This window comes from Panulirus ornatus, chromosome 42 (assembly GCF_036320965.1).
Source record: "Panulirus ornatus isolate Po-2019 chromosome 42, ASM3632096v1, whole genome shotgun sequence".
NCBI lineage: Eukaryota > Metazoa > Arthropoda > Malacostraca > Decapoda > Palinuridae > Panulirus > Panulirus ornatus.
Window position 1 is genome coordinate 14,259,713 of NC_092265.1, and position 13,789 is coordinate 14,273,501.

The 13,789-nt window shown below is 39.5% G+C and overlaps 1 protein-coding gene across 4 annotated transcripts in view; it reads left to right on the forward strand.

The window, feature by feature from the left end:
- Window positions 1-13,789, forward strand: part of bchs (WD repeat and FYVE domain containing 3 bchs) — a 404,120-nt gene that overhangs the window by 329,102 nt on the left and 61,229 nt on the right. For all 4 annotated transcript variants that reach the window (XM_071686608.1, XM_071686607.1, XM_071686603.1 and 1 more), the window contains 2 exons: window positions 4,811-5,038; window positions 12,680-12,871. In XM_071686608.1, the coding sequence (XP_071542709.1) occupies window positions 4,811-5,038; window positions 12,680-12,871 (420 nt within the window). The remainder of the gene's footprint in view (window positions 1-4,810; window positions 5,039-12,679; window positions 12,872-13,789) is intronic.

Here is a 13,789-nt window from a genome sequence, read left to right on the forward strand (position 1 = left end):
TACCATACTTCATCTTTACACCCCTTTTCCCCTAGTTTCAATTTCATCTCTTTTATCACTCCATCCATATATATGTTAAAAAGCCACCGTGACATCACACAGTCCTGCCTCATACACCCATGTTTACTGAAATGTCGCTCAACTCTCCATACATTCTTACATATGCTTAGCTCCTTTGTAGAAGGCTTTCACACAATGCATCAGTTGTCCCTCTGCCTCGTATTTCTTCAACACAATGCTTAAGTCATTATACTTTGCCATATGCTTTCTTCAGATCCAAAAAAACTGTATGCAGCTTCTTACCCTTTGCTAGACACTTTTACACAGTCATTTTCACCATAAAATTCTGATACAGACATCCCCTATATTTACTAAGAGTACTTTGCTCCTCACTTATTCTGCATTCAGTCACAACCATCATGCTATCGATCAACACTTTTGCATACTCTTTTCGTGGTATACTTAACAGTCAGTCAGAACACTTGTATATTCTGTACATGGTATATTCAATAGGTTTTTTCCCCTATGAATGCTACATACATCCATAGTACCTTTTCTTTTAAATAAAGGAAATATAATAGCTTTCAGTCAGTCTTCAGACCTCAACATTCACCTCTAATCCCATCCACTCAAGGTACCTTTCCTACTTTCAACCTCATTATTACCCTTTGTACCTCCCTTCTTGCTATAGGCCCCTTGTATCCTATTCCTTTCATCTTCCATACACATACATGTAACTACTGCTGTCTCATCTCCTACATTCATCATTTCTTGAAAATAATCTTTCCATAATCCTTTCACTTCCACCTTTTGATTTAACAACTCTCCATCCTAACTTCTCACATTTGAATTTCTACTTTTACCTCCCCCTCTGTTTTTTCACCTCCTTCTGGGACAATTTCTTATTTTCCATAAACTTTTCACTCAACTTTCTTCCAAAATCTTGATCTACTCTTTCTTTGCTTTTCTCTGTCAGCTTCTTAACATACCACTCACACACCTTATATTCTTCCCTTGTCCTTTACTGAACTCTCACTGGCACATTCTTTTCAAGCTATTTACCATATGCCTTTTTCTTTTCCATGGCATTTAAATCTCATCTGTCCTCCATGCTGTTACTGATTGTACAACCTTTAACAGTCTTTCTCAAAACATTTTAACCACCTCATTCATATATAGATAACAATATCCCTACATTTACTGCACTTTCATCTATTTTTTCTGTTATCCACGTTTCATACTATTCCCTGCATTCTTTTTGATTTATCTTCTCCCCTGTTAACATTTTACCTGTCAGTTCTTCTTTACACCATATGTCCATTTCTCCCTGATCCTCATCTCCACAAGAACTACGAAATGGTTAGAGTCTCAAAAAATCCTCTCACAACTCTAGCATCTAGCACAACTTTTCTCAACCTTTTATCCATTGTCACATGGTTATCAAACCCTTTTGTTCTTTTCCATTATACCTCTTACATTTATGTCTATGGATCATCTTGTGCTGCAAAAGGTGTTTGCAAGGAGTAAGCTCCTTTAAGCACAGATATCCACAAAATAACTTCCATTCTCATATACTCCAGGCACACTCCTTTTACCAGTTATGATTTAATTTATTTTATTATACTTTGTTGCTGTCTCCCGCATTATTGAGGTAGTGCAAGGAAACAGACAAAAGAATGGCCCAACCCACCCACATACACATGTATATACATAAATGCCCACACACGCACATATATATACACACACAGAAAGTTAAGAGTAAATGTGAATAAGAGCAAGGTTATTAGGTACAGTAGGGTTGAGGGTCAAGTCAATTGGGAGGTGAGTTTGAATGGAGAAAAACTGGAGGAAGTGAAGTGTTTTAGATATCTGGGAGTGGATCTGGCAGCGGATGGAACCATGGAAGCGGAAGTGGATCATAGGGTGGGGGAGGGGGCGAAAATTCTGGGGGCCTTGAAGAATGTGTGGAAGTCGAGAACATTATCTCGGAAAGCAAAAATGGGTATGTTTGAAGGAATAGTGGTTCCAACAATGTTGTATGGTTGCGAGGCGTGGGCTATGGATAGAGTTGTGCGCAGGAGGATGGATGTGCTGGAAAAGAGATGTTTGAGGACAATGTGTGGTGTGAGGTGGTTTGATCGAGTAAGTAACGTAAGGGTAAGAGAGATGTGTGGAAATAAAAAGAGCGTGGTTGAGAGAGCAGAAGAGGGTGTTTTGAAATGGTTTGGGCACATGGAGAGAATGAGTGAGGAAAGATTGACCAAGAGGATATATGTGTCGGAGGTGGAGGGAACGAGGAGAAGAGGGAGACCAAATTGGAGGTGGAAAGATGGAGTGAAAAAGATTTTGTGTGATCGGGGCCTGAACATGCAGGAGGGTGAAAGGAGGGCAAGGAATAGAGTGAATTGGAGCGATGTGGTATACCGGGGTTGACGTGCTGTCAGTGGATTGAATCAAGGCATGTGAAGCATCTGGGGTAAACCATGGAAAGCTGTGTAGGTATGTATATTTGCGTGTGTGGACGTATGTATATACATGTGTATGGGGGTGGGTTAGGCCATTTCTTTCGTCTGTTTCCTTGCGCTACCTCGCAAACGCGGGAGACAGCGACAAAGCAAAAAAAAAAAGAAAAAAAAAATACACATGTACATATTCATACATGCTGCCTTCATCCATTCCTGCTGCCAACTTGCCACACATGAAATGGCACCCCCCTCCCCGGCTTGTGCGCGAGGTAGTGCTAGGAAAAGACAACAAAGGCCACATTCATTTACACTCAGTCTCTAGCTGTTATGTTTAATGCATCGAATTGTCTTACATATTTCATATCAAGCCACCTTCATATTCATATCACCCAATATAACCACCCTTCTGTCCTTCTCAAAACCATTTATACACATTCAGAGTTCTCCATAAAAAAAGCTTTATTGCATCATTTCCTTACAAATTCTTCATATTCTTAAGTGCATATACACATACCCATGCAGTCTTTAGTTTCAATCTTTCCTTTCATCCACACTATTCTTGATCCATTCCATCCTTGCTCTGTAGCACCCTCACCATATTCTTGGTGATAGCAGAATTGCACATCCATCTTTCCCTCATCCTTGATAATTTTCAGTCATTCCCATCCACATCACTCCTTCCATGCCTTCCCACAGCTTGCATCACAGCTGCATTCATCCTTTTCATTTTCACTCATGTACCCTAACCAAGGATATAGGTTTCTCCAATCCCCAGCATATCCAAACTATAACTTGTAAATATCTCCACAAGCTCCCTCCTTTTACTTTCACTAGTCATCACATTAACATTCAGAGCCATCACCCTCATATGCTTGTACCTTTTGTTCTCTGGCATATCTGGTGAGCTCCAGTGCAGGACTGCTAGATTGTCCAAAACACTAAAATCTCAGCACACCTCAAGTGTTTGTCTGTTTCAAAAAACTATTTCCCTGATTTGGCAATGCCTCCCCCTTCTGTTCCACCCATGATGATGTGATTATTACATGAAAGTGCACTTGGGAACTTATCATGTTTCATTTTCCCCGTGGACTCAAAGGAATATATATATACATGGAGGGATTGATAAGAAAGATAAAAGCAAACCTAGTGTAAGGAGTGCATAGGTGGAGTGTTATGTTCACGTATGGTGGCTAATGACAAGCCAGTTTGTAGATGATACTGTGTTTTTTGCTTGGAGTGAAGAAGAGTTGCAGAAGTTGCTTAGAGTTAAGAGGAGTTGTAGAAGTTTGTGTGTTTTATGTTTTATTATGTTTGTAAGCATAGGCAATTAAAGGTAAATGCAAGTAAAGTAATGGTGTTTGAAAGGAAACACAGTGAAAGTATTGGCTTTGCAAAGCCATGTAGAGTGAAAGAAGGAAGTGTACTGAACTGTGTTTTGGATATTTGGGGGGGGGGGGGGGGGGGGGGAAGACTGGAAGAGGTGAGAGAATTTAAGTATGTGGGAGCTGTCTTGGATAAGTTTAATGGAGGTAAGGGGGAAATCAGTACAGGGGAGAAGAGTCACTTTGTCCCTGACCTATGCAGCCAAAACATGGAAATGGAATAAGTCACGGAGGTCAAGAATCCAGGCTATGGAATTGAGCTATTTGAGATGAGCATGTGGTATGACTAGATGGAATGAAGAAAGAAATTAAGAGGATGTATGAGAGATGTCATATGGCAGGGAATGCAAAAGGAATGTATTATGAAGTGGTAGAGTGGGTGAAACGCAATACCAGGAGCTTACAAAAGGCATGTATGATAGTACAATTAAAGGGGTTCGTGTGAAAGGGAGACCACCTTTGACATGGGCAAATAGAGGGAAAGAATACTGGAGGGAGGGAAATGGTGGAAGAATGCATGGAATGGTGTATGTGAGGGAGTCATGTAAGGACAGGGATAAGAGGGCTTATTTTTGCCGTGACCACCCCCTTGATGGGAGTTCCTGAAGGGAACAGGCATCAGAGATATAGACAGAAAGATTTGAATTTGGTGAGTACATTAGTTTACTGTTAGGATGATGGGTAGGTACTGTTTATTGCTAATCCAGGAGTTTGCAACTTTTTGGTTAACCTTTTGAAATATCACTCTGTGACACTTGTAAATGATATTTTGGCTTAAGAAAAATAAAGGTTGTAGTGAATTGTATTTGATCCTGCCCTGAAGATACAAGCCTTAACTTTTATTGAATTTCTTAACGCTCTTACTTTCACAAAGCAGAATTTTGTTTTATCAGAATTTCCTCTCTGTAATTTTAGTAGTGATGAAGTAAAGTTAATTGGCAATTTTTTTAAACTATTTTTCAGGTTGTCAATGTGTATGAAATCATCAAGCGTCAACTTGTTCAGAAAAAGTCGCTTTATGGGCATAGTGATGCTATCACCTGTTTAGCAGCAAGTAGTGCATATGGGCTTCTTGTTTCTGGCTCCAGGGATCGTTCTGCCATAATATGGGACCTTGCCAGACTCGCATATGTGCGTCAGCTTATTCCTCACCATGCTCCAGTGGCTGCACTTGCAATCAATGAACAGACTGTGAGTAGATGCTTTTCCATTTACTTTAACCATAAGTTATGTTGATTGATATGCATATGAATGATAGTATATTTATGCTCCAACTTGTGATGCATTTACATTTCTGGACAACCTGACACAAATGGAAATGTTGTAGATTTAGCAACTGAAACTTGTGTTATAAGGAAGTTTATGTGTGTAAACAAAAATTTTCTAAGTTTAATCCCAATGAATTGATAATACCCAAAACACCTTACATCCTCTCATCACACTATGTCAGGACATGATTTGGACAGTATTTAGTAAAAATTTACTGAAAGATGTCCTGAAATGATTGGCAATGTGGATGTAAGGTGCTTCTGGAGTGGGATGAAATGATGTGGGTTTGTGGGAGATAAAAGGAATTTAACTAGGTTTGTCAACATCAATCCATGAATTACCTGATTCAGCAGCTGTTGCCATATCACAGTTAATGGAAACAATTTAATGGCTACTTTTTGAAAAAGGTGATAAGGCCTTGATATGCTATGTGGATGAAAGATTATTGAGAGGTAGAGGTAGGTGAACTAGGCCTGTGTACGTTGTTCTCTGAATTATCTGATTCTGATTATTTCATGTATTAGAAATAGATAAGTTACAAAGAATGGGCCTATTATAACTAAAAGTTTCTGACCAACATCAAGCCTCCTAAGCACATTTTGAATAATCTCATGAATGATATCCTTGGTATTTCCTTCCCCCATCTGCAAGAGGTTACAATACATGTCAAAAGTGACCTTTGGTAAGGCTGTGTCTCTGGGAGTACAGTATCATCAAAGAACTTCTCACTCCAAAGGAGTCTTCATTTCCCTGCTACTAGAAGAAGCATATCCTTGGGTTGTAGGAGCCTTTAGAATGAGATCCTGGATAACACCAGGACTGTTTCACAGAAACTGGCCCTAAGATAATTGTAGACAAAAAATATAATGATAGCCTTACATCCTGAACTCCTTTGAGTAATGTATTTTTAACATTCCTTCCATGCATATTGAAATGCCTACACTTACTATGGATACAGGAAATAATGAGGGAGCAGTGAAAAATGTATTTTGTCAGATGGTATGGTATAAATCAAATAGAATTTTGCTTTAACATCATTATGGAGATGGAGTGATTATTTGAAATGTTTTAATTGTAGGGTGGTAGTTGTAGGGTGTTTGAGGTGGGAAGGTGAGTGAATTGAATCTGTGAAAGTGGTTTGGTGAAGAGATAAGAGGTTATGAAAGCCTTGTGTAAGATGTAATGTAGCAAGGTGGCTGAAGTAGATTGTATTGCAGTTAAATTCCTTAAGAGAGTGACTGTGTTATTGATTGGTTAGGATTTTCATGATATGCATATGTAGAGCCATTGTATAAAGGCATAGGAGACAAATGTAAGTATTTGAACTACAGAGGTAGTACAACTTTGTTGAATATTTTTTTTTTTTTTTTTTTAAACTATTCGCCATTTCCCGCGTTAGCGAGGTAGCATTAAGAACAGAGGACTGGGCCTTTGAGGGAATACCCTCACCTGGCCCCCTTCTCTGTTCCGTCTTTTGGAAAATTAAAAAAAAAACGAGAGGGGAGGATTTCCAGCCCCCCGCTCCCACCCCTTTTAGTCGCCTTCTACGACACGCAGGGAATACGTGGGAAGTATTCTTAATCCCCTATCCCCAGGGATAGGGGATATACCTGGTACTTTGTTTGGAAGAATGGTGATTGAGAGGGTGAAGGCATGTACAGAGCATCAGATTAGAGGTAGGTGGGGAATAGTGTGGTTTCAGGAATGGTAGAATGTATGTGGATCAAGTGTTTGCTGTAAAAAATGTGTGAAAAATACTGCTGTAATAATATGTCAAAAGTACCTAGTGAAACAGAAGGATTTGTATGTGGCATGGATCTGGGAAAAGCATGTTATAGTTAGGTTGATAAAGATGCCTTGTGAGAGGTCTTACAAATATATGATGTAGGAGAAAAGCTGCTAGAAGCAGTGATAAGTTTTTATCAAGTGTGTATGGGATGTGTATGAGTAGGAAGAGAGGAGGGTGTGTTGTTCCAGGATAAGGTTGGTCTGTAATATGGGGGTGTGGTATCACTATGGCTATATAAATTGTTATGGATGGGATGGTGAGGGAGGTAAATGTAGGGGCTTCAGAGAGATGGGCAAGTATGCAGCCTTTAGGGGATGAGGGGATTTGGGAATGAGTCAGTTGTTGTTTGCTGATGTTAAAGCACTGCTGGCAGATTCAAATGAGAAGCTGCAGAAGTTTATGATTGAGTTTTGAAGAGTTTGTGAGAGGAAGAAGTTAGGAGTAAATGTGAAAAAAGCAAGCTCAGTATGTTTTTGGTAGTAGAGAGACAGGTTAGTTGGAGTGTGAGTTTGAATGGAAAAATATTGGAGTACGTTAAGTGTTTTGGTTACCTGAGAGTGGACTTGGCTACGAATGGTATTAGGTGATTTGATTAAGTAAGATAATAGAACGTAAAAGAGAGAAAAAGAGTGTGGTTTAGAGAACCGAAGAGGGTATGCTGAAATGGTTTGGACAAATGGAGAGAATGAGTAAGAAAAGGTGAATGAAGAGGATATATGTGTCATAAGTGGAGGGAACAAGAAGTGGTAGACCAAGTTGGAGATGGAAGGAGGAAGTGAAAAAGATTTTGAGCGATCAGGGCCACAACGTAAAGGAGGGTGAAAGGCATCCTGAGGATAGAATGAACTAAAACAATGTGATAGACAGGGGTTGACGTGCTGTTGATGGAGTGAACCAGGTCATAAGAAGTGGCAGGGATAAACAATGGAAAGGTCTGTAGTGCCTGGCTGTTGTTAGAAAACTATTGTTTTAATAAATTACACATGACACCTAGAGAATGGACTGACTGACTGACTGCAACCTTTCTTTGTCTGCTCCCGTTGCTGCCTCTTTAATGCAAGACATGGTGATTATATGGGAAATTATATGGAAGGGTATTAATTGAGAGGATGAAGACATGTACAGAGTATCAGAGTGGGGAAGAGCAGTGTGGTTTCAGAAGTGGTAGAGGATGTGTAGATCAGGTGATTGCTTTGAAGAATGTATTTGAGAAATACTTAGAAAAACGGATGGATTTGTATGTGGCATTTATGGATCTGGAGAAGGCATATGATAGGGTCACTAGAAATGCTTTGTGGAAGGTCTTAAGGGTATATGGAGTGGGAAGTAAGTTGCTGGGAGCAGTGAAAAGTTTTTACCAAGGATGTAAGGCATGTGTACAAATAGGAAGAGAGGAGAGTGATTGGTTTCCAGTGAATGTTGGTCTGTGGCAGGGGTATGTGATGTCCCCATGGTTGTTTACTTTGTGTATGGATTGGGTGGTTAGGGAGGTAAATGCAAAAGTTTTAGAGAGTGGGGCTGGTAAGTAGGTCAGTTGTTGTTCACCGATGATATAGCACTGGTGGCTGATTCAGGTGAGAAACTGCAGAAGTTGGTGACTGAGTTTGGTAAAATGTGTGAAAGAAGAAAGCTGAGAGTAAATGTGAATAAGAGCAAGGTTATTGGGTTCAGTAGGGTTGAAGGACAAGTTAATTAGGAGGTAAGTTTGAATGGAGAAAAACTGGAGGAAGTGAAGTGTTTTAGATATCTGGGAGTGAATTTAGCAGCGTATGCAGTCTGTTCTGGATGAGAGGGCTTGGGAAGTGAGTCAGTTGTTGTTCGCTGATGATACAGTGCTGGTGGCTGATTCAGGTGAGAAACTGCAGAAGTTGGTGACTGAGTTTGGTAAAGTGTGTGAAAGAAGAAAGCTGAGAGTAAATGTGAATAAGAGCAAGGTTATTGGGTACAGTAGGGTTGAGGGACAAGTCAAGTGGGAGGTAAGTTTGAATGGAGAAAAACTGGAGGAAGCGAAGTGTTTTTGATATCTGGGAGTGGATTTAGCAGCGGATGGTACCATGGAAGCAGAAATGAGTCACAGGGTGGGGAAGGGGGCGAAGGTTCTGGGAGCGTTGAAGAATGTGTGGAAGGGGACAACGTTATCTCGGAGAGCAAAAATGGGTATGTTTGAAGGAGTAGTAGTTCCAACAATGTTATATGTTTGTGAGGCATAGTCTATAGATAGGGTTGTGAGGAGGTGGGTGGATGTATTGGAAGTGAAATGTTTGAGGACAATATTTGGTATGAGGTGGTTTGATTGAGTAAGAAATGAAGGGGTAAAAGAGATGTGTGGTAATAAAAAGTGTGTGGATGAGAGAGCAGAAGAGGTTTAGTTGAAATGGCTTAGGCATATGGAGAGAATAAGTGAGGAAAGGTTGACAAAGAGGATATATGTGTAAGAGGTGGAGGGAGCAAGGAGAAGCAGGAGACCAAATTGGAGGTGAAAGGATGGAGTGAAAAAGATTTTGAGTGATTGGAGCCTGAACATTCAGGAGGATGAATGGCATGCAAGGAATATAATGATATAGAGTGGTATACATAACAGACTTTTTCCTCTATAATTGCCCCTTTCCTTTTAAATAAAGAAACATTAGTAGCTTTTACCTAGTCCTCAGGCACAACCTTCTGTTTCCATGGTAAATTACATATCAAATGCAACGACTGAATCACACTTTCTCCTCCATACTTCAGCATTTTAGCCATAACCCCATCCTTTCCAGGTGCTTTTCCTACTTTCAGCTTCATTATTGCCCCTTTTTACCTCCCTTCTTGCTTTAGGTTCATGCACTTGTAACCTTTTCCCTCCATCCTCCATACCTATTCATGTAACAGCTGCTGCCTCATCTTCTCTCTCATTCATCAATTCTTCAAAATACTCTTTCCATCTTCCTTTCACTTCCTACTTTTGATTCAGCAACTCCCCTTTCTTACTTCTTGCATTGATATTTTCTCTTGCATTCACTTCTTTCCTTTTTCACCTCCTTTCAGTACAATATCATATTTTCCCCAAACTTTTCATTCAACTTTCTTCAGCCTCTTCATCTACTCTTTCTTCGCTTTCATACATCAGCTTCTTAACATTCTGCTCATACATCTTATATTCTTCCCTGCTCCATTGCTTATTTTCCACTGGTACATTCCTTTTGGGCAGTTACCATATGCATTTTCTTCTGTAACACAGCATTTCTAATCTCATCTGTCCACCATGCATTTTGCTTTTTATTCCTATATCTCTTGACCTTGTACCTTAACTACTAATTCTACAACATTTAACAATCTTTCTGTAAACATTTTAAACACCACATTGACACATGACTGCATCCCCACATTTACTGCACTTCCATCTAATTTTTTAGTCACTCTCCTTTCATACTGCTCCTTACATTTTTTGTGATTCATCTTATCCCTTGTCAACAATTTTACCTCTCCATTGTTCCTTACACCATACCTCCATTACTCCCTGACCCTCACCTCCACAAAATTTGTGAAATTGTCAGAAGTTTCCAAAGAATCCTCTCACAACTCTAGCGTCTAGCACAGCCTTTCTCAACCTTTTATCCAGTACCACATGGTTAATCAAACCATTTTGCTCTTCTCTGCCATCATATCTAATACAGTTATACTTGTGGATTATATGCTGATAAAAGGTGTTTACAAGGAATAAATCCTTCTGAGCACAGACATCCACAAGATAACTTCCATTCTCATTTACTGCAGGCACTCCCCATTTACCATTTTGCTAATTTTACCACATCCCACCTACTTATATATCTGTATCTCTAATGCCTGTTCCCTCCTGGAACTCCCTCAAGGGAATGGCCATGACAATAGAGTCTCCATAACTAGTGAATTCCAGTGCCACTTTTTAGCCTTTAGTGCTTCACCCTTAACAAGACTCTGGCAGAGGGCAGGTTTAGCACAGTGTTTGCAGACTCATATCTAATGTTCCTACTGACCACTTCTACCTAATACTCCTGCCTAGTGTTCTTACCTATTATTTCTGCCAAATGCTCCAGTCTAAATGTGCCTGCCTACAACTTCTGTTTATTGCACCTAACATTTTGTCAAAAGGCAGGGGCAAAGAGCTCACCTCAGGAAAATCAAGTTACAAGGAATGAGCTGTGTGAGTTAAGTGTTGTCAAATGTTGTGTGTGACATGGAGAGTTGTATGTTTGTGGACTGAGACAGAAAGAAAAGACTGCTGCCTGGGTCACAGGAGTGCAACTTGACAACCATTGAAGTGTTAAATCACTATGCAACAGCCCTAACCCTCCTGATACCCAGGGATGTAGTGCTGGTAATATATTTTTCAGGTCATTGGCTGCCTTCATCTTGCTACCTACACACATCCTACCTTCGCATTTATATCACCCATTACACCTTCCTTTCTCTCCTTCTCAGAACCATTTATATAGTTGTTCAAATTTCTCTTGAAATGCTTCATCTCATCTTTACCTTGAACAGTCCTCTTATTCACAGGCACATATACACATACCCATGCATACTTAACAATACCAGTCTTTCCTTTCATCCACACTGTTCTTGATCTATTCTAGGCGTGCTCTCTAATACCTTCTCATACTCATGTTAGTTCAATTACATATTCTTCTTACCTTCTTCCTTTGTAATTTTCTTTCATTCCCTCCATATCACTTCTTCCACACCTTCCTATAACTTGCTTTCATCATTTCCATTTCCACTCCATACACCCTTCCCAAGAATATGAGTTTCCCCAATCCCCAGCACACCCAAACTATAGCTTTTAAAATTCTCCATAAGTTCCCTTACTTTACTCTCACTAGTCATCTCATTTACATTTAGCACCATCACTCCCATTTGCCCTTCCTTTTTACTCCTTAGCATAACTGGTAGACTCCAGAGCCGCTTCTTAACCTTTTGTGTCCCACCCTTGACAGGCCTCTAGCAGAAAGCAACTCCAGCGTAGTGTCTCTTGGAGGCGGTGGACCTTCAGAATTGTCTGAAAAACTAAAACCCCAGTACACCTCATGTTTTTTTCCTGTATTTAAAAAACTACTACTGCCCTGATGGAGTTGGATATATTTAACTAAGTGAGACCATGGAAAGGTCTGTGGGGCCTGGCTTTGGATAGGTGGATGTGATTTCGGTGCAGTGCACCTGACATCTAAAGAATGGTTGAGAGTGAATGAAGCCTTTCTTTGTCTGTTCCTTGCTCTACCTCATTGATGTGGGAAACAGGAAGCAAGTATGAAAAAATATACCAAGGTATTTGCATACCATTTTTCAAGTCATTCATCCCAGAAATGAAGGAATAGTACTGTATTGTTGATCATTTAAAAGAAAATAAGAGGAAGAAACTTAGCAAAACAATATGTATTCTCCCTTTGAAAGGAAACTTAAATGTAAATCAACTGTGGTAGTAAAATGGGGACATGAAATTTTTCTCAAGTCATTTATGATTGTCATAGTGTAATTTGTTTAGAGTGGTCATGGTTAGATGATTTATATTGTAATCAATATCTGGTGACTTTATAGTATTAGTGCATAACCATAGTGATAGAAAATATTCTTATTTTTTCATACATGCTCGCCATTTCCCATGTGAGCGAGGTAATTTCAAGAACAGATGAGAGGGCTTAGAGGGAAAAATCCTCACTTAGCTCCTTGCTGTTTTCTTTCTTTTGGAAGGTAATACAGGAAGGGAGGATTTCCAGCCACTCCCTCTGTCATTATATCTTATTCTGAACAATATATTTCAGGGTGATATAGCCACGTGTGCTGGAACTTGGCTACATGTATGGAGCATCAATGGGACTCTCGTAGCTTCAGTTAACACAGCCTTAGGTGCACATTCGCCCTTGCAACAAATACTGTGTGTGGCCTTCTCTACAATGTATGAATGGGATCCTGGCAATGTTATTATGACTGGATCATCAGATGGAGTTGTTAGGGTAAGTTTGTGATTCATTGTGTCGTTGGATAGTTTTAATAATCCTTTCCAGTATTCTTACCTGTTCTGTTAAAGAAATAAAGTGACATTTTTGGTTTGGATTTTCAGTGGAATGAATTCAATCCTTAATCTTCATGATCACTGTTTTGTGATGTAGAAGTAGTTAAGCTTTGAAGTACAGACTGTGTCATTTTATCTCTATGATCAAACACCACATAAACCTTGCTGTGTGCAATTGATTTTTTCCCTTTCCAGTGAGCTCTTGTTATGCAAAGAATATAGAAGCAATTCCCTTTTTATCTGAAGAATCATAGCATACCTGTTTTTAGTTTTGGAAGAGTACGTTATCTTCTAGATTGGCCAATCCTAAGTTTGCAAGTTACATTCACTTACAATTTGTAATTATACTGATTTCATTTTAAATAATTAATTTCAAAAGATCTTTCAAAATTAATTATGGATTAAGAATTAGGCATTTGTGGCTTAGGAGAACACATTATATGAAGGATTGGCCAACCTAACGGGAATGCTGTAGGAAAATGTGTGAGAAAGACTTTATGGTCAACTTGTTCCTCAACCTGTCGCCAGAGTCCTAACTCAGGAGAGCAGTGCAGGAGACCAACTGTTTGTAGGCTAATAGAATTGCATTCAAGTTCTTGATTAAGGAAATATTCAGCAAGTTTTCACATTCAACACGAAGGCCAAAGCTCTGATTATGTTTCTCAAGTTTGGTCACCACACCTAAAAAGACACAAGGAGCTAGAAGAGAGTGTCCAGAGGAGTGCAAGAATGATTGTACAAATAGCTAATTGATTACACACACACATATCTGTTCTTACAGATACTGTATCTGCCAAAATAGAGTCCTATAATTATCATTCAAGATAGGGCTTTCTTGTGTCATTTTCCTTGCAGAACA